General features: G+C 34.3%; 1 protein-coding gene across 1 annotated transcript; it reads left to right on the plus strand.

The window, feature by feature from the left end:
- The first annotated feature begins 4238 nt into the window (after positions 1 to 4238).
- On the plus strand, positions 4239 to 22072 carry LOC131948429 (translation initiation factor eIF-2B subunit delta-like). The gene is made up of 16 exons (XM_059310035.1): positions 4239 to 4369; positions 5766 to 6150; positions 7240 to 7286; positions 7508 to 7577; positions 8642 to 8719; positions 8965 to 9011; positions 9757 to 9826; positions 9970 to 10078; positions 10824 to 10938; positions 11395 to 11474; positions 12324 to 12426; positions 12796 to 12923; positions 13448 to 13539; positions 14246 to 14331; positions 17590 to 17770; positions 19566 to 22072. Exons 2-16 carry the CDS (start codon positions 5787 to 5789, stop codon positions 19787 to 19789), a joined length of 1794 nt encoding a protein of 597 aa, XP_059166018.1. The 5' UTR covers positions 4239 to 4369; positions 5766 to 5786; the 3' UTR covers positions 19790 to 22072.
- The last annotated feature ends 595 nt before the right edge of the window (positions 22073 to 22667 follow it).

Consider the following 22667-nt stretch of genomic DNA (forward strand, 5'->3'; position numbering starts at 1 on the left):
CGCATTGCATCACATCTGCTGTATAATATATATTATACATATATATTATATATATATATATATATATATATATATATATATATATATATATATATATATATATATATATATATATATATAGGCCTACATATATATATATATATATATATATATATATATATATATATATATATATATATATATATATATATATAAATATATATATATATATATTATATATATATATGTAGAAAATAATTATTTAAAACGTATTGTATTTTAAAAATGCAATCACAACAGTTTCTTTTTAAATATAAATATTTTAACTTCATCTTGTCAAATGTTATTTGTGTGTGTGGGGGGGGGGGGTAGGATGTTGGTTTTGCTATGTAATGGTGGTGTCTGTTGAGTTTTTACATAACGTACGATATATATTATGTAAAGCAGGGTAGTGGATAAAATGCCATGTTTTTATGTTATTGCCATGTTTTTATGTTATACAATAGGCTCGGAGCATGATCCCATGGAAGAAGTATTTTTATGCGAGAGATTATCACCAAAAAAGTAGGCGGGGTCAACAGTCAGTTTAGGAAGTGACACGTGACCCCGCGCGCTTGAATGGTAAATATTGACAGAAGAGCCCCCTTCCAGTGTCAGAGTAACAGGTCACGGAGAGGCTCAAGTGGTTGGGGGGTGGGGGTAGGGAAACAGGCCGTACAATGTTGATAATCTTCTGCCAAAAGTCTGGTATTCCGTCATTGTGGAACTCGAGCTGACACGGTAAGGGTCGGAACTACTTCGTCTCGGCAACTGACAGCACTGTTTGGTTGACATTGGGGAAAAAATCTGGCATCGATTTTTTTGTCAACAGTTTAATAAAAAAGTTTTCTTTTTTTTCAAATGTAAATATCACGTGATGATTTAATAACCAATCTGAGGCTTGCTTGTGAGTAGACAGGAGTAGGCCTACTTACTACTTTGGAGCGCATGTTACAATGTTAAGATCGTGTTTTTTTTTTAAACGTAGCCCTTACCTATTTGTCTACAAATGTTGTCTATGAAATGACGTCAGGCAACTAAGGTAGGGTTTGGTTGAGGTGGGGGGGGGGGGCAGTGGTTCAGATTCAGGCATCAATTCGGGGTGCCCTTCACACGAGGCACACCCCCCCCCTCCCCCATGAATTTTTTTTTTAAAGTACAATTTATTAAAATATATACAGATCTATACTTTAAACGATGTCCGCAGCAATGTACGTGTAGGACGTCATCAAAACGGGGGGGGGGGGGGGGGGTGACCCTGATTTAACGTACCAGGGTCACCAGACCCTGCATACAAATTAGGGGCAGATGGGTTATGGCTGTAAATGTGTGAGCAGTGTTTCTTCCAGACTTTTTTCTCCGGGGGGGGGGGGCACTTGAAATTTTCGGGGGGGGGGGGGGGGGGCGGACACTGTTAAAAGTATATATTTTCTATATAAATTATATAAATTTCATTCCGTTCGGGGGGGGGGGGGGGTAAGTCTGTGTGTGGGGGGGGGGGTCGTCATTCGTCAAGTATGTTATAATAACGTTTGACGATGATAAGTTGGGGAGGAGGTAGGGGTGGGAATTCGATTGACTAAAATTTAGAATAGACAACAAATAAGAACATTTTAATGACGTGTCGTGTACATTTATCATTGTCAACAACCCCGAACGAAATAGAATTTATTTAAAACATATATACTTTTACCAGTGTCCGCAATCCCCCCCCCCCCCCCCCCAAAAAAAAATTTGGTCCGCCCAATATCAAGTGCCCCCTGGGAGATAAATGTCTGAAAGAAACACTGATATATTCTGCTTGCGTTTATACAAGTACTACCGAAGCTTCTTAGTGTAAGTAGAGTTTCTTCCAGGCATCACCCCCCCCCCCTCAAAGAAAGTCTACAGCCCCCCCCCCCCCCCGAACGAAATGGGATTTATATAGAACATATATACTCTTGACAGTGTCCGCCTCACCCGTCCCCCGGAAATTTTAGTCCGTCCCTCGAAAATTTCAAGTGCTCCCCCCCCCCCCCCCCCCCCACTCCCCGCGGAGAAAAAAAAAGTCTGGAAAAAACACTGAGAGTAAGGGAACTGGTGTCTGGTGGGTAAAACCTGCCCCTGGTACAGCTGTCTGTTTGTTTGCTGATGGACTAGCCTGCCACCACGATACCCTACCCCAGCCACCCCCACCCCCCACAACAGGAGTTGACTGGGGGTGCTTGACACTCTCTTAGTGTCACGCAGTAGCCGTCAATCATAGCTCGGCTGTGACGTCCTTCGAGTGCCGTTGTCACCGGTAGCAAGTCTGCCCCGACTGTCACTTGCCGTGAATTAGCTGCAGCTAGTGTCGTGGTAGCTAGTGTCATAGAATAGTCGCTATAGCTTAAATAGTAGGGCAAGAATAATGGTTGTAACTAGTGTCATGGTATAGCTAGAAAAATAGCTGTAGCTAGTTTCGTAGTAGGGCTAGAATAATGTATGTTGCTAGTGTCATAGTCGGATTAGAATAATGGCTGCAGCTGGTATCATATTAGGGCTAGAATAATGGCTGCAGCTGTTATAGTCGAGCTTGAATTTTGTTTGTAGCTTGTGTCATGGGCTAGAATACTGTCTGTAACTATTGTTATAGTAATGTTAGAAAAATAGCTGCAGCTAGTCATAGTAGGTTTAGAATAATGGCTGCAGCAAGTGTCATAGAAGAGTTACTTATTGCTTATAGTGATACGAGTAAAGCGTTCGTGCGCTCTACCACAAGACTGCGCCCAGAGTTTCTTCCAGGCATCTCTTCGGCTAAGCCCCCCCCCCCCCCCCAGCCGAAGAAAGTTTACCCCCCCCCCCCCCTACGAAATGAAATTTATATAGAAAATATATACTTTTAACAGTGACCGCCCCCCTTCTCTCCCCCCCCCCCCCTCCCGCCGGAGAAAAAGTCTTGAAGAAACACTGACCGCGCCCTCCAGTAAAGCCATGTAGGCCTACTACAAGTTTACATAATATAACTATAATAGTCACACGAAAGCTTTATTTTAGCTGCAGCAATTGACAAATGTTGATCGGAATATTGGCTGCAGCTATTATTTTGAAGAGATATTGGGACAGCTTCTCATAGCAGTCGCGCGTGGTGTCAATGAATCGTGGGAAATAAAATTTAAGAAAGGGGGGAGGGTATGTAGATGCTATATACGATTATAATTGTATATGGGGCTTATCGTTTCTATACTGAGATTCTTGTAGTTACTGAAATAGTATTACAATTCTCTCCAGAATATTGACATAGCTAGCTTAAATGGACAGTTGCACACATTTTGCAAGAACGTCCGAAGCTAACTCAGAAGGAAGGAATCAATACGACGGTCTAGTTAATAATAACAAACCACGCCCCCAAACACACTGATTGGCTGAAAGGTAAATCTGTGTTGTCCTTTAGTTGACAGTTGTTAATTCAGCGATTTATGGAGTATCACACCTCTGGGCCGTGGTTAGGGTTGGGGTTTATAGTTAAAATATTAGAATAAAAATGTCACGATAACTGGTAATTTGGAATTTGGAATGACGTGGTCTGTTTTGGTTCAACCGTTGACGTAGGGTTGAAACTAGTTGGAGCACACGTGATGCTTCAGCTAAATGAGCAGTCCAGGCCTAACCATCTACAATCTAGTCTACCAGATATAAAGTCCTAAATGAAATGAAACTATTTAAAAAAAAAATTAAAGTCATCAAATTGTATGCAACGTAAATTTTAATACAGTTTATTTAATCTTTAATAGCCCAAGACATCCTAAATATTTTTAATATTATGGAATGTATATTAATAATTCATAAAGAATAATTTCATTTAAATAGCGCCAAAAAGCTTAACAGCTTGTCCAGATTACAAAATGTTCAACTTTTTATATTTAAAATATAATTTCTAGAGATCTATAACACAAGAAACCAAGTCTCCCCCCCCCCCCCCCCCCCCCCAAACCCCACCTTCCTATGTTATTCCTTTTTTAAATGTATCACCACTTTTGCAGCTCTGCCTTGTAGCCTAGGTAAACAATACATGTATCAAGGGACTGTTGGCTAGACAAGTGGCATATATAATATGTTCTAGAATATTTTTAGGCCTAATAGTTTAATTTTCTTTTTAATTTTTTTCGTAAAATATATAGAATCTAGATCTACTTTCGTGAAGTTTGGAAAAAAGTAGCACTTTTATATGATTAAAAGGTAAACTAAAAAGTAGCTGGAGAATAAAACGGCAGAGTATTTTCCGGAATGATGCAAACTTTCGTTGCAAGCATACTGCGCTGTGCTTAATAAAATTATCTCCTAAATTTTAATTAGGTCTATTACCCTTGTACCTAAAACTAAAAAGATAAAGGTTGGTTCATCGTGAATTATGTAAATGGAAAAAAATGAACCTAAAAAATCTCAAAGGTCTAGAACCTAGAAAACCATCGAGTAGGCTAGCCAAGCCCTCAGTTCAGTCAGTGCCCACTGTCCTGTGACTCTGTTTGAACAGCTTAATAAAAGTTAAAACTAAAAGATGCTGACAGCTGTACACAATAAGACCCTGCACTAAAATCCAAACTTGGGTAAAACTCCATTTTAGCGTATTTTATTCCCCGCTTCATGTTCACCTCCAGTTGAGCGTATTTTAATTTTATTATAAACTATAGGCCTAATAAACACAACCGAAGCACACAAAAATGTTAGGAAAACACTGGATCTACTTATTTTTTTATGAATGTGATTTTTAATTAGAAAAGGTAAAAATAAAAAAAGCAATAGAACTGTTCCAATTAAATATCGTGTGATCGTCAGCGGGAGAAAAATCCTTACACGGTCGCGGGTTCACCGTGAGTTCACATTGACTTAATTAACAGCATATGTCATAGCTCGGGCAATAGCTGTTTGAAATTGTGTTGGCTTCAGTTTTGGGGTCATTGTTAGTTCATAAATGCTTATTTATAGTATCATGCCTGGGAGACACTTGTGTAACAATACAAACTTAACCGCCTTGCAATTGTAAGTACGCCTTGCAATTGTGAGTTAAGTTTATGTACTTCACCCATTGCCATGAAAATTCTAACTGACACACGAACATAGCACAATACATTCAGTATTCTAAATTTGGATTTTTCTCAAGTTTTGACAAAAGTAAACTATAAAAATCTAAAACAAAGTCAGTCTCTTTGTTTTTTTATTCACTTGTTAAAACAAAAATACAATACAAATAAATAAATCGTGTTTTCCTAATGTTTTGGTATGTTTCGATTATAATAAAAAATTTGCTCAGCTGGAGGTAAACAAGAAGCGGAGAATAAAATACGCTAAAATGGATTTTTACCCAAACTTGTTTCTAAATATAGACTAATCTAGAGATCTATCTCATAAAATCTAGATTAGGCCCTATATTATAAGAACCTAGATCTAGTAGGCTAACCTAATGTCACAATGATCTGGAAAAGAAAAGAATGTGATTAATAAATATATGATTGTATTATTTAGATATTCTAGTACTAGTTGTCATACAATTATTTTTTTAATACTAATACTAAATACTACTCTCTGGATCTACAACAACTACTACTACTAGTAATACTAAACTTGACAAAAATATATAGATCTAGTAGTGTTATTTTTTTTATATTAATTTAAAATTAATCCAGTGTCTGATAAATGATCTTAATCCTGTAATACAATTTTCAGCTTGCCAATCTTTAAAGGTTTAATATGAAGTAAATAATAATTCATCTAACATTTTTTCTCTGTAGATTCTTTCATCAAAATCAAATATGGCTGAAAATGCAAAGGGGAGCATAAAAACCCCTGGGACTAAAAAGACCCCTGAAGTGAAGAAAACCCCTGAATCAAAGAAAACCCCTGAAGGAAAAAAGACTCTTGAAACTAAAAACACACTTGAAACTAAAAAGACCCCTGAAGGAAAAGAGACCCCTGAAACAAAAGAGACCCCTGAAACAAAGAAGACCCCTGATCATGTCGAGGGTAAGAAAAAACATAAGCAGAAGAAGCCAAAAGCGGAAAAGAAAACAGACAATGCCATAGCTCCTGTACTAGCCAGTGTTCCTGAACCCAAAATTGGTACAACAGAAAAAGCAGTGGTGGACACTGCCCAGCAAGAAAATAATTCAACTACAGGTATCATTAATGGCAATTTTGTATCATACACTTTTCTAAATTAGTTGTATGTGATTTTAATTATATTTAATTAATGCATTTAAATAAATATTTCTCAAATCAAGTAGCTCTTTCTTTCACTGTTACCAATGATTGAGAAAGTCTCTTTCAATTTTAAAGTGCGTTTCAGTCTAATTTTTATGTTTTGAGTTAATGGCAAATAAAAAGTCAGTCTTTAAGGTCCTTTAACCTTTCGCAGTCGTATACACTGGTATTGCTACAGTCCTCATTCACCTGAACTATGTCTAATACATTTAGTACATATAGTAATGGAAGTCTTGTTGGTAACAACAATTTTAAGATATTCATGGAAGCAGAAAATAATACATTTTATTAACATTTTCTTGTTTTATCATTAGCGGTTGATTCTCAGAAATTTTATAAAGTTGCAGAATGTTTTTTTTTTTGCTGTTGAATTGGGTTTTATTTATTTAGTGTACTGTAACTAATGCTGTGATTGATATTGAAAAAATAATGCTCCAATGGCTATATTGATTTTTTTTTATTTTTTTTTGCCTTTCAAATAATTTTTTTATTGAAATAATATCAGAAGTTAAGATTTTTTATATTTGTTTCTGGGATTAGTGTATTTTTTATTTATTATTAGTAAAATATTAAGCTATCTTTTGTCAAACATAATAAACTTAGAACATTTCCCTGTATAATGCCTTTTTTTTCAACCTGTGTATATTTTAAAATAATTATATTTAAAAAATGCTGTAGTTCAAGAATGTGTCATCTATTTTCCTGTCTGTATGGGAAGTAAAACCGTTTTATGTTAAAGAAACTGGTTGAAATTGTCTATAGAAAAAGTGAATGTCCCATTTCTGCACTAGTTGACTTAGTTTGGAAAAATAAAGTACACAAAATTCATTTGAATGAAAATGGATGGACTTAGTATATGAAGAATCTCTTTGTTCAAGATTTTCAGAAAATCTTTGTGATAAAAATGCTGTTGTTAGATTGATTTGCGGTTGGCCTTTGCTTCAGTTTTAATTAGATGTAGGAAAAATACATTTAGGTTGATTTCACATATTTTTTTACCAACAGAGCAGAAATCAAAAGAACAGTTAAAAGCTGAAAGAAGAGCAATACAGGTTAGTCATCACAGATCATGCCTTTCTAGCATCTGTTGTTTAATATTAAAGCAATAGGTCTACTTAAAAATCTATTACTTGTATGTGTATGATTTTAAATTAAACTACATAAATTATCTTAATTAAAAATTATATGAAAATGTTTATTAGCTTATGTAACACTTTAGTTGTGGATTTACTAGATTTATTTAAATGTTTTCTATTTGTTTTAATCTTATTAGGAAGCTCAAAGGGCAGCTAAAGAGGCCAAAAAAGTAGAGGACTGTCCAGCACAGAGCAAAGGTAGTTCTGGTGAGTTGTTACATAACTTGTTTAAATAGTTTTGGTACACCATTTTAGATATAGTTTTTTACTTGGTTAAATTATATACTTATGCAAAACAGTATGGGACCACCTTTTTGTGAATACTTGGATAAAGTATCTATATATATAATTCTCTTCTGGGAGCCGGTAGAAAACAAGCTTCAAGCGCCTCCTTGCAGTCCCCTCTCTTTCTCACTATCACTACCACCCCCACCCCACCCCCACATTGTCTGGTGAGCTGTGGTCACGCTAAGTGTTTACAAAGCTAAATGTTTACTAATCGTAGAGCCGGGGTTCTATTAGGGGCAGATAATTTAGTTCGATTTTAAACTTACAGGAGGTAACTAAGAAATAACTAAGAGGAGCCTGCTTTCACAGGGGGGGGGGGGGGGTGTGTAGGGTCAGGGGAAAGGGGGGGGGGTTAGTGTTTTAAAGCAAATATTTTCAGTGTCAGCATTGGTACTGTCGAATTCACAAATTATGAATTATTGAAAAGTAGAAAATAAAACAACTAAATAGCGGCGTATGATACGCTGCGGGTCGGCTCGTGTTGTTATATTATGCAACTTGGATACAAAGATTGCTGTGTATTATACTGGTGACTGATGGTAAAGCGCATGACTGTTAATCTGGAAGTCTTGAGTTCAGATCTCAGTCTGTAGGAAGTCCCTGAGTCCACCCAGCTTTAAAAAATCTAATGGTAATCTGAAAGTGTGGGGGGAAAATAAAGGCAGCTGGGTTTAATGCTGACCACACCATCCCTTCATATGCCTAGGTGAACTCTATTATATCTGCCCTATGGACCGCCAGGTTTGAAAGGGTAATTTAGCTTTACTTTTATTCTATTATGAAACAGATAAGAAGTGCTATATCTGCTCTATTGACTCTAAAATACACTTTACTTTTTGAAAAGTAGAACTGTTATAGTCACAGTGATGTTGTATTACAATCTTTCTCTTAGCAATCTAAGAAAATAAAATCACAATTTTCTTATCTCGGAATGCTAAATTAGTTGTATTTTTTGTTATTCTTTTCTTTGGTGCAATGATCAGGCAAGGACAAAGATTCAGTTATAGTTACAGACCAGATTAAAAGCACAGGAGATAAAATAGGAGAATCCAACAATTCAGGTACCACAGATAGCATACATGTAGCTCCAGTCTAAGATATTGCATGTGTGTGGTGTATTTATTAAATGGGGTGTATGAAGATTCAAAGGTAGCTGATTGTTTAATACATTAGTTGTGAAGAAAATTTATATTTTTAACTATTTAATTTTTATCAGCACATTTATTTTAGCAAAAATTATCCTATCCACAATAAGTTTTACTTTTCTGAAAAAAAGATATATATTTAAAAATAATGTTTCCTGCAGAGCAAAAATCCAAAGCACAGCTTAGGGCAGAGAGGAGAGCCATTCAGGTGAGTTGATACAATTTATCATTAGTTGCCAGTTAGGTTTGGTTAGGTTTGCCTGTCGTCCCTCCTGGGACATAGGCCGCTGACAAGAGCTTTCCAGGTGCCTCTGTCCTGGGCTAGTCTCTCCAACTGTCCCCAGGTGTATCCAATGTTCTTCCAGGTCACGTCTCCATGTCTTTCTTGGTCTGCCTCTCCTCCTCTTGCCTTGTGGATTCCAGGTGAGGGCCTGTCTTGTTATGCTGGATACAGGCTTCCTGAGTGTGTGGCAAATCCATTTCCATTTTCTCTGGAGGATCTCTACTTCAACTGGCGTGTGATTTGTCCGTTGCCATAGATCATCATTTCTGATAGTTTTAAGCCAGCCAATTCGCAAGATCTTTCTGAGGCATAAGTTTATAAATGATTGTATTTTCTTATTTATCACAGTTATTCTCCATGTCTCAGCTCCATAGAGTAAAACAAGTTGCCAGTTAGTTGTTTGTTTTGCTAGTGCTTTGAGAATAGGTGATGTGAGGGAAAGTAAAAGCTGCTAGTCATAGACAACACCTTTCCTTTTTATGCTGTGGTCACTGAAACAGAACTCTTACTTTACCTTTATTTTCCTTTCATAAAAAAATAAATGTTTTTTATCGATAAAATGTCTCTTGATCACTATTCAAGCCACTTTTTATACTTGTATATATAGATTGTTGTTGTTATTTATACTCTCTGCGGTTAATATCAATGAGTTTTTTTCTGTCATTAACAGGAGGCTCAGAGGGCGGCCAAAGAAGCAAAAAAAGTAGAGAGCACTCCAGCCCCTACCACTGCCAACACTGGTGAGTTAGTTGTGTAGACTACTTAAGTAACTTTCTCAGATGATACTAGCATGATTACTTAAGTGTTATTGAAAAGGCCAAGGTGAATGAGTAAATTAAAGCTTAGAGTATCTAAATCTAAGATTTTAAAAATTTTGTTTTAGTTGCTGCAGTAAAGAAGGAGGTAACTAAGGATAAAACAGTTGAGAAAAAACCTAAGAAAGCTACACCCAAAAAGGAGGTGGTGCGAACTAGGAAAGACATAGAAATAATGTGAGTCTATTTAACAATATTACTATTTAACAATATTACTTTATTACTTAATCCTCGTCACTCCCTGTGGAGTATAGGGCAGCAACAAATCTTCGCCATTTCACTTGGGCGAGCCACTTCAAATCATTCCAGGTCTTGCCAGTAGCCTGAACTTCTTCTTCCATCTCTCTCCTATTTAACAATATTAACACGACAATAATTTTTTTTTATGTACATTTTGTATCTTTTTTTTTGTAAGTAAATCACACAAGTACTAAACTTGGTAGGGTCCGAATACAAATGTTTTGATCTCCATCATTTAAAGTACAATTATTTACATTTTCCTTTTTGTAACCTAATATTTGTTTACATTTCAACATCATATTTCCCTTTCGTGTCCAAGACACATGTGGGCAGATGTGTAATTTAGTTTGCTTAAAGAAAAATGTAGTTACATATCCTGCGTTTTGCACCTTTTATCATTGTTTTGAATTATTTTTAAAAAATGTGTTATAAGCTGAATCATTTTGATAAAACAAAATTTAAATTATATCCTAGTGCGTAAAATAGTTAACTGCCTAAATACCCAATCCTTATCATTACTATATATTTCATAAGGGGAATAAAAAAGATGCAGCAAACATTTTATGAAGGTTTCTACTATAGACTGCAAAAACACTAGCAACATTACTAAAATAGTTAGAGTAAAGAAATAAGTTGAACTCCAATATACATTTCTAATATATTTTGTCTCTCTGTTTCACAGTGGCAAAAACCTGAAGGTAGATAATAAAGTTCTGGAGCTGGGCCTTCAGTATTTTAGTCATGACATCATTGGAGCTAATGCAAGGTGTGTCGCCATGTTGAAAACACTACAAGAGGTCAGTTTTGTTCTTTGAACCTATTGTGTCAATATAAATTATCATTAGCAAATACTTGATTGTGGTACCCTATTTGAATAGGAATAAGAAAGCATAGTTAACTCATGTTAGGGAAAGTGAAGGCAGCTAAGCATAATGCTGACCACACTATCTCTTCATATGCCGAGGTTACAGAAACTTGCTCCATGAACCCTTAGATTTAAGAAGGGAACAAAACTTTACTTTTTATTATATGAGTATTTAAAAGCATTATTAGACAACTTCCTTTGAAAACTGTGTCAAAAATTCTGAATGTAAACTACAAAACCAAAACTTAGTATTTTAACATGTAGAAACATTTTTGGCAAGTATTCTAAAAAAATTTATTCTAACTTCACTGACAACTAACACATTATTTGTTTTAATTAACATATACAATTAGCATTGTAATATATTTTCCCATTGTATTCCTAACAGGTGATTGGTAACTACAAAACACCAGACAAGCACATCTTGTCTAGAGATATAGAAAAAAGCTGCATCAACCCCTGCCTAGAGTGAGTTGAAATGTATTTTGTTTTAAATGGTTCAGTATAGAAGTGTATGGCCTGTAATAAACTTGAAAAGTCTATGTAATCATACAAAAATGTTTTTTAAATCTTTAAAAAAAGTATGGCGAGTGATAAAATCAAAGTTACATTTTTAAAACTTAAGCCGTTTGGGAACCATTGATTAAACTAATTTCAAATGTTACAAAATATTCAGTTTTGGTTGAATAAATAGGCTTTCTGGAACCATTTGGAACCAGCTTTTCAAGCCTATTGCAGGTACAGAAATTTTAAAAATAAAAAAATGAGAAATGATCCAAGGGGAAGTCACTCTTGTGACAGGGCAAATTTTGTTTGAAAATATGGGCCATTCATTTATCATGACCACACAAACGAGGAACTGTGGTGTCTAAAAGTTTTCTTTTGAGAAAAGTTTTTGGCTATTTTATGTCATTAGAATTTTATTAAAAATGAGCCGGTCCGCGGCATAACATACGCCGCTATTTAGTTGTTGTTTTTTCTACTTTTCAGTAATTCAAAATTTGTGAGTTCGACAGTACCCCCCCTTCCTTTCCCCTCCCCCCCCCTACGTTTAAAATCGTTGGCTCTGCTTGTAAACATTTATAGTGAACACAGCTCACTAAAACCATGTAGGGGTGGGGAGGTAGGGAGCGCGTTTACAGCTTGTTTTCTAGGCGCGTTTGCAGCTTGTTTTCTAGCGGCTCCCAGAAGAGAATTATATATATAGATATATTAATTAAAATGAGTTTTTCCCCTTGTTTTGTTATCCCGACCATTGACTGACCAAATATGAACCACAGCTTTGAAAATAATACCTTTAATAATTGAAATCTCCAGATATTTCAACCAATGCCGACCTCTAAGTATAAGTATGGACAACGCAATCAAATACCTAAAATACTACATCAGTTTGCTGCCTGATAACATGAAAGATGAAGTGGTGAGTTGTTGGTTAATATCGTCTTTGGTTGTTTTTATTTGCTTTGGCTGTTGTTTTTTTTTTTTTTTGTTTTTTTATCATCTTTGGTTGTTTTTATTTTCTTTGGTTGTTTATTTTTATCATCTTTGGTTGATTGTTTTTATCATCTTTGTTTGTTTATTTTTATTTTCTTTGGTAAAGAAGAAAAATTAGGTTTCTTTCTTTCTTTGAAGCTTTTATGTATTTTTGTAGAAGTTTGAACTTTGCATTGTTTTCTTAGCCTTGTCACTGATCATATATTCATCTAACTATAATCAGCATTTTACTTTACATTGTTGTTTAATTTGCTTTGTATGAAATTTATATTTTTGTTTTTTTTGTTTGACTTAGGCCATCAATAACCTTCAGGCATTGATTGAGAGGTTTTATAATGACAAAATACAAATAGCAGCTGTAGCCATTGCTGAATATGCCACAGGAAAGATAAACAATGATGATGTCATCTTAGTTTATGCAGGGTAAGATTTTTCACTGCTAATTTCTTAATTTTTGGTATATCAGCTGTTAATTTTTTTGCTTAATTATCCTAAATTCTTGGGATATAGGGGGTAGGAATTTATCTGGCACTCTTGTAGTCAATAAAATGTATCTATTATTCATTTTAAAAAAGTTTTCTTTTCATGTGATACATTGGCTCAGAATTTCTCTCATTTCTATGTGCATGAGTAAATATTTATGAAGCTACTGGGGAATCAGATTTTTTACATCAAAGTTTAATTAGATTGATTAGGATTTACAATTTGGTTGTTTGTATAAATTTACTGAGTAAAATGTGTGAATCACATTGTGATACATACAATTATTAATATTATTCCATTCATTTTTAAGTTAATTTCTTTATTAATTTTTATTTGTATTATTTACTGGGTATTTTTTCAAATTTTTTATCTGTGCTCACACTTGGCTTTCTACTTTTCATAATAAAAAGATATACTATATTGCTGATATGTCAAGTAATGACAGAATAATGTATTTTTTGAAGGTCCTCTCTAATAATGCAAGTTTTAACAAGAGCACACAAGGCAGGCAAACGTTTTCGTGTGATTGTTGTTGAAGGCAGGCCACGCACAGAAGGTCAGTCTTTTAATACCTTTAATCTGTTGGTTAATGTTGCTATGTAATCGTAGAAGGTCATGGTTAGAAAGAAGCTATTATAATACATTTAATCCGTTTGTTGATATTTGATGGTGTAGGTGCATGTAGATTTCACTGAGATGTAGACATTACTATCATCTTGTGACAGTTTCATTCTTTCTGTAGCAATATGATCCCATTTATTGAATAGTTCTGCCTTGTAGTTTGTTCTTGATAGACTATGGAAGTAAATCCAGTAAGAAAAGCAGGCTGAAATGGGAGTCAACAGCCTAAATGGCGCAAAATGGGTTGACATATTAAAAAGTAAAGTTTTTCTATACTCCTAGCGATCCATAGGGCAGATGTAGTAAAGTTTATAGGTTACATGTAATGTAACAATTAATTGTGTTGAAGGTAATCATTTTCAAAAGTACACTTAAAGAAAAAAGAAGAAAGATCTGTGGAAATGGAATAGCTATCATTAATTTTTATGCTTTGTCTTCTCACGCTTAATCTCATAGGGCAGATGAAGTAGAGTTCATATATTTCTTGACCACGGCAAATGAAGGGAAGGTGTGGGCAGCATTTTTTTTGCTCTGTTATACACTTTCAACAACAAATTTGTGAGGAAGGATTACAATTCAGACTAAAAAACAGTATTATACAACATTTTTATATCTCTCATTTCTCTCCACTTTCTCGCCAGGTAAAACAATGCTACGTTATCTAGTACGCTGTGGAATACCTTGTTCCTATGTCTACATCGGCTCTGCAACGTATGTCATGAGTCAGGTAAAACTAGCATATTATTAGTCAGTCTATTTAGAATAAATAATAGAATAAGTAATCATTTATATGGGATATAAACTGATTTTGCACCCTGTACAGTAGCAGAACAGTCAGTTATTAAATTAGTACTAAGTGTGGATTGGTATCATAATCTGTTGAAATGACTACATTGGTGATCTTATGGCATGCTCAGGTTTTACTGTTGATAGAACAACACAATAAGCATTTCCATTTGTCATTAATTTCATATGTCACTGTTTCATGTGAGTGATTTTGTGTCATTGTTTTATATCACTGATTTTATGTCATTCATCTCATGTGCAGGGCTGGCGCTACTTATAAAGCGAACTAGGCGGTCGCCTAGGGTGCCATCCTTATGGGGGCGTAAAAAGGTTTAATTGCTATTATCAAAAAGTACCTAATCTATCTATATAATTCTCTTCTTGGAGACGATAGAAAACACCAAGCTGTAAGCGCTCCCTACGATTCCCCACCCCCATTTGGTCTGGTGAGCTGTGGTTCACGCTAAATGTTTACAATCGTAGAGCTGGGTTGAGTGACGGCTATTAGGGGCTAATAATTTAGTTAACGATTTTAAACTTAGGGGAGGTAACTCAGAGGAGGCTGCTTTCATGGAGGGGGGGGTGAAGGGTAGGGGTTGGGGGAAAGGAGGGTGGGGGTAGTATCGTCCTTAGCGACCTACTGATAGTGTTTTAAAGTAAATATTTTCAGTGGCAGCACTGAAAAGAAGATAATAAAACAACTAAGTAGCGGCATATTATATGCCGCGGGTCGGCTCGTAATTAATAACTTTTATAAGGGAGTAGCTATCTATTTCTGTGTCCAGGAAGAACTATCAATTGTGCACCCCCACCCCAAAATTTGGTCTATATAGGCCTATATTTATTCGCGATGGTGAAAATGAAACCCCACCTCCTGTTCTGGTGTATAGAGTTTTGTAATGACGGGGTGTTTAAACTATTGCACTTGTTTGGTAAGTTTTGATGAATCGTTTAGATTTGGGAGTAACGGCGGAAGGCTGTTGCTGATATGGTAATGTAGGTATAAAGTATAGAAGTGTTAAAGTATCATAATTTGTATTCTGCTGTTTTGTATTTGAAGGTCTCGTGGAATCTGATTGGTAATAGAGAAATGATAATGCAGGTGATGAATTATTTTAGTTCTGGAGTTCAGGAGTATTGATTCTTGTGGTATTAAGGTATCAAATTATATTGACTGTTAAAGTGTAGTAGTAGGTCCAGTGAAATCGTTGTTGATTGGGAGTATTATTTGTAGAGCTTGGTGAAGTTAAACGAGGTGGTGTCGTAGTTCTGGAGCATCAAGTCTAGTTATGTTTAAATATCGAAGTTTAATATGTGTACTGAATGTAGTAGAGCATATCGAGTAGTCGAGTTTATCATAAGTTAGATGATTTCAATTCAGTACAGAACACACTACAAAGAAAGGTAGAGGTTCTCTAGTTAAAAAATCTTTATATTTTTAGGAATCTATATTACCACTCTTAAAGTATTAATTTATAGTATTAAATAGGATGGAATGTATAACCAACCGTAAACTTTATTTTTTCAAATTATAATTTTTTTTTAATATTTAATCAATAATTCCATCAATGACTAAAACAGCTACCCAGTATATTATTTTTTGAAATGCGTCCCTTTATTTAGGGGATCCAAAATTTTATATCTATAATATACATATATAGACAATTAAATGTATGTCATCAATGTTGAATAGAAGTATGTTATAATAAAGCTACTACTTTGGGACTTTCAAGCAAAACCTACAGTTAAGTATTCAATAGGTAAAATATATTGTTTTTACAAGTATACATAGCTAATACAAAAGATTTGTTATAATTGTTACGTAATGAAATTTAGAACGTTTTATTGTGCTTTTCAAGCATGTCTTAGTTACACTTGGTTAATTTAGTTATTCTTGTTAAAGTTATTTCCCTTGAATAAAATTTTGGTATGTATATTTTCAAATGGGAGATAATTCGTTGCTTCTTTACATTCATTCCAAATTCCTGCACCTTAGGTTGACCCCTTACATATAAATACAACTTTAAGTTATTATTTGCTATTGTAAAAATTATATAGAGCAGAAGTTCTAAACAAAACAGTTTGGTAGGTTTTTTAGCATTATCAAGTTGAAAAACAAATACATCAATAGCTGTTAAGATTGCAATACATAATGTTAGTAGACATACAGTCTTAGTCGTAAATTAAACATCTAATTAATTGTCTTTTCATATTTTTCACCCTCTCCTAAAGGATTCATATTTAACAATACTAGGCTGGAATCTATAACATTTATAACTTTTTATTTTTCAAAAACAAAAAAAATCGTTACATAATCACACAATATAGACATATTAATAATTAAAATTATAACTAAAGACAGTCAAACTTAAAACAGGTAAGTTCAGTTTTAGAGCTCACCTTGGGAGGGCTGCAGAGAGCCCAACACTACAAGAACTTTTTTTAAGTTGTTTTTTTTCCAGACTTTTTTCTTCTTGGAAGTGGGGGAGGCACTTAAAATTTTCTAAGGGGGAGGGGGAGGCTATGATGAAAGTACAAAGTAGACTCATGGACTTAGAGACAGTTTCAATAGAATGTAATAACGTTTGCATACTCGAATTGAAGGAATTAGTACAAACGTTTGAGACGAAGGAGGCAAATAAAGTTAGATTTTGATTTCTACCTGTAACGTGTTTGCAATTGATAATAAATTAATACGTCACTTTTAATGAATAATTTTCTTATACATATGTTTTAGTAATTAATTTGTGTGAAAGAGGGCGTTTTAATAAGTTTTGCCTAGGGCGCTAAATAACCTGGCGCCGGCACTGCTCATGTGTCATTGTTTTATGTTAATGATTTTATGTCATGGGTTTATGTGATTGATTTTGTGTCATTGTCTTTTCTCTGTAATCATTATTCAGTGATTTTACGTATCATTGTTTTATGAAGTTTTTTCATTACTTTCATTACATTTTGTCACATAACCCTCAAAAGCTTTGTTCATGAGTCATCTACCTTTGTGAATCTGTTTATGTCATTATTCTTATGTCATTGTTTTATGAGTCATCTACCTTTGTGAATCTGTTTATGTCATTATTCTTATGTCATTGTTTTATGAGTCATCTATCTTTGTGAATCCAATCAAGTCATTATTCTTATGTCATTATTTTCTCCCATTAATGCCCTTCCATTGATTTCCCTGGGTTATCCCACCTAGGTGACCAAAGTTTTCCTGGGTGCTGCCGCCATGTTTGCCACAGGTGACATGTACTCCAGGTGTGGCAACTCCATCATTGCCGCTCTGGCCAAGGCCAACAAGATCCCAGTCCTGGTCTGTTGTGAGACGTACAAGTTCACAGACAAGGTCCAGCTCAGCTCTGGGGATAATAATTTACATGGTTAGCCATCTCAACTTTTGTTTCTTTTTAAAATGATCCAACTTTTTAACTTTTACTACCAGAATTATTTGTCTATAGATTTTGTACATTACCTAATCTGTAATAAGGATCATATCCTTTTTCTTTGATCTACACATGAATATTAAAGTATTGATTTATTTATTTAACCCTTTGAGCCCGCCAGGCCGGTACACCAGCTTCAACATTAGGCATATATGTCTGAAAAGCCGGTTTTCCGGCCCGATGATCTAGCGTCATATTCCTAGCGGCCGGTATACCGTTAATTAAATATAATTAGCGGAAGACTGACTAAAACTGCGCATGTCTTTTGAGTGCTGGATTATGATTTTAAAAATTGATTTTTAGGAAAAGTGAAAGTGTTTACATTTCGTAGCAATGCCGCCGAAACGAAAAGCTGAGCTACAGCCGTCGACTTCATCACATAAAGTTGGCACAAAAGATGAAGCAAAAGACTGAAATATCAACAAAAGAAGTAGAATGACTGCATCTCAGGCAATACAACTACTTATTGATTCTGATGAAGAAGATAATATTCCTGTCTATATTGTGATGATAGTGACGTTGAATTTGAGACTGAACACAGTGACATTGAAATTGACAGTGATAATGAAACTGTTCAAGTACGTTCTGATGCACGTGGTGTCAAGGATAAAGACTTGCCGAAACGAAAAAAAAATGTTTACTGGTGCAAAAAATGCGAATTTTTTCTTTGCAGTGATGAATGTTTTGAAATTTATCACACAAAAGTGGACTTCTGGTGTTGAACTAGTATGGCCAGGTATCAATAATAAGAAAACAATTACTAAATGTAAATTGGTTTCTTCTATGTTCTATCAAAACAATAATTATGTGTTCGTTGATATACATTGTTCTGTTCAAACATTGTTAAAAAAATGAGTTTTAGAATCTTGCTGCATTGTTGTTGGATCCTGAGTCTGGATACCAAATTTGGCTTGATTATCTCAAACGGTTCAAAAGTTATAGGCAAAGTTAGAAGCAGATAAGTGAAAATCAGTTTGGGCCTGCGAGCTCGGGAAATAGGAGAAATTAGGTCAGGGAGGCCAGGGCTCAAAGGGTTAAAAAAGAAAATTATGTGGTTTTAAACACAAAGAATAGTTACCTTTCACAGGGACAAACTACATTTATATTGATGGGCTAGTGATCAAACTTATTTTAATAGTACAATTTTTATTCTTTAAAAATGAAAACAACTTACAGTTTTCTACCAAAATCGTGGATTAAATTAATACTAGAATAACCTTTTTTTTAGTAAGTGTTGTACAACTACTGCATTGGACTAAAATGTGTAGAAAAATTGCATTTATTCAAGTGCTTTATTATAATAAAAAAAACAATCAAGTATATGTAAAACTGCAAGCAGTTAACACCACAATATATAGCTGCTCTGGCAATATCTATAATCATGTTCGATATATCATTTAAAAACTCAGATTTAGCAAAATAACTCTTTAAAAAAAGTATTTCCGCTAGTGATTGGTTTTGTAAATGTAATGCTACAAATTTTAAACTTTACTTTCTTCTACAACCCTTTTTAGGTCAAAATAACTGCAGATCTTTAAATATAGTAAATTTGTTGATCACTCATGAAATATCTTTTGTCAAACAATGCTTTTACTACACTATTCAAAATATATATCCTGTTATTTTTAATGTTTTTTACATACTTATTAAAATTTGTTATGAAGTAGTTTTTATTTTTATTTTTTTGGAAATTGTAAAAAGGGTGTAACTGTATCTGTTTATCTTCCTCCAGCCACAACAGATCTGGTCAAAATCGGCAACAGAATCCCCATCCTCTGCAACCACCAGCAGCTGGGTCTGGGGCTGTCCAACATCATGTACGACCTCACGGGGTCCAAGTACATCACCTGTTTGATCAGCGAGCTGGGCGTGGTCATCAGCACGGCCGTCCCTGCCATCCTCAGGCGGCAGGAAGATTTGCTGGAGACTGTCTTCCCTGTCTTGGATGTGTCTTGAAACCATAGTAACGCAGTGTGGTATTTATAATGAATGGGTCACTTTTTATATTACGATGGACTGGATTTGTATATGAGATTGTCGTAAATAGAACTTTAGGGCCAAATAAGTAGTTTTGAAAAACTATTTATTTTATAGTGATTATGAGACGAATCGTTTTTTTTGAAAGAAATAATTTCGATACAGATTTCAAATTTGCTTCATTGCCTGGTGCATTGAGTCACTTATACACCTGTAGTTGATTTTTGTGACCAATCATTAAACATTTTTAACTCTGATTTCAATGGTGTGACAACTGTTGGGAATCCAACCATTATCCTTGTGTAATGATAAATTTACTGTTAATTATGTGTAAAAGATAGCTCTGAGAAATATCAAATATCAAGTCTGACTTCTGAATACCATCTGTATTTGTATAAGACAATCTGATCACATTAAGTTAGATATTTTTTAAATTGCCCCATGGAAATGTGCTCTCAAATGAGTAATTTATTGGAAATAACTATAATCTTTAAAACTAATATATTAGAAATAACTAAATTCTTAAAAATTAATTTATGAGAAATAAATAAAATCTTAAAAAATAATTTATTAGAAATAACTAAAATCTTCAAAAATTAATTTATTAGAAATGAATAAAATCTTAAAAAGTAAGTTAGTAGAAATAATTAAAATCTCAAAAACTGTTGTCCCAGATGACCTCCTCAGCTTTGGATCAAAACGGTTGGAGGTGCACAAAGTGACTCATTCCATCATGTAGTGTCAAAATGTTATTAGATGTTTCTGTTGTTTATACATGATCATAATTTCTCGTATTATATATAATTTGTTTGTTGCTATTTGTTTATTTGTACAAAAATCTAATGTCTTTTGCATTGATAGAAATTTCTATGTATAGTACGAACTGATTTGTGAGTATACAATCCACAAAATTTGTCATAAGACACACAATATCTTTTTTTTTAAGTTTACAAACTGCTGTTGCTCTTTCTTGTGATGTATCATTTCAGGCATTATGTGTATTATTTGGGGCATACTGTTAAGGGTATACTGATATTGGCGTACTGTCTGAGGTGTTTACATAGTGATGAACTTATTGGGGCATAATGTTTGTATGTGGTGGACTATTTGGGGCATATGGTTAGTGGCTTATCAAATGTGACATACGGTTGGTGACATACTATTAAGTTAATTAAGGTTGTTATGTAGTGTTAGTGGCAGATTTACTATTGCTAATACCAGGGTTTAGCATTTCCAGGGACAGCCTCATGTCGCTCATTCTACAAATCAATTTGTCTTGTTGGATATAAATCAAAAATATTATTTAATCTAAGAATAAGAATAAAGAATATACATCGGAATTATGTGTAGTTTTGGTCTGCTAATTAAAGTATAAAATGCATAGAGCAAAACTTAGATTGTGGTTCATTAAATTAATGTAAACAGGCAGAGTTGATTGGATCAACTCCTGACTGTTGGGCCTGTGTAACATGCTGTTTTCTTTTACTTTGAAACTATTTGACTCCTGTATAAATCAATGTGTTGTGGGACTTGAGTTAATAATGCTCTTATATTAGCTTGTATTATTTGTAGAAAATTAAAAGTTGTAACTTGAGTGAATGATGCTCTTATTTTAGCTTGTATTATATGTAGAAAATCACAAATTGCAAACACTTCTAGTATCTTTTTTTTTCAAAAGTCAAAATTTTGATTCTTCTATGAATCAAACTGAATATATTAGTCAACCTGCTATCTCTTTGTTTGTTAAATTCAATGTTCTGTTTTTTTGAAGCACTGAGATGTAAAACAATTTATTCAAGCATAAGTTATTTTGTTAGTTAAAAGTAATAAATAAAAGTCTGGATAAAAAAATTCAAAATGTTCAACAAAATTAAAAGTTGTCTGTTTTTAACTTTAAAGCAGACATAATCAATAGTTCTTAGCATAACAAGACTGAGATACCAAGTCTATATTTTATACTAGTCTCTCTTGTATTTAACTTATGCTCTGTGGTAACTGATGATGTTTTCAACTAGAACATTGATTTAAATTTTTATTGTCGTTAATGCTATCCCATGTGTTTATATGACTTGTCTTGTATCAAGATCTACAAAAACTCCCTTAAAATTATCTTTTATTGAGTTTTATGTAAGTAATGAAAAATAAGTTTTGGTTTTGGTTAAGATTGCAATTTTTTTATATATAGACGGAAATAATTTAATTTACTTAGTACATAATAAATAATAATTTGATTGGTCAAATTTCATGAAAAACATTTTGAATTAAAAACAATTAGACTTTAAAGATGTTTACACTTTTATTTTGTATAAATTTTTTAGTACATGTTTTTGATAAACCAACATTTGATCAATAAATAATAACAAATACCAGAAAGAGACCATTGGCATCCCCAGGGTACAGGGGCTGTGGAGTCACACTTGATTCTGCTAGCAGCAGCCCCCCCCCCCCTCCCCACACTTTTCCCTGGCTCATTTGAAATAAAATTATACCAAAAGCTGATTTTAATAAGCATATCCATATTCTCTATAATCTTCTTCATCGTTCTCAATGTAAGTATTTTATGTCAACTGGTTAAGCGCCATTGACTCCGATTTCAGCCTGCTTTTCTTTTTGGGTTTGCTTCCATAGCCTTTGTCCAACCAAGAACAAACTACAGGGCAGCAGTTGTTTGATTTCGGAGTTGTCTCTCCTAGGCTAACGAGCCTTATCTGCCCGAGGGTTCAAACTTGGGACTTTTCGGTTTAGCAACCATGAGCTTAACTGACTCGACCACGCCAACCCCTTTCTCCATAATTATTAACCATCACGCCTAAGCTACCCCCCTTCTAGTCAATTTAAAATTCCCCCCCCCCCCCTT

Source organism: Physella acuta, unplaced genomic scaffold (assembly GCF_028476545.2).
Source record: "Physella acuta isolate Inbredline_101_S28 unplaced genomic scaffold, ASM2847654v3 ptg000645l, whole genome shotgun sequence".
In the NCBI taxonomy this organism is placed as follows: Eukaryota; Metazoa; Mollusca; class Gastropoda; family Physidae; genus Physella; species Physella acuta.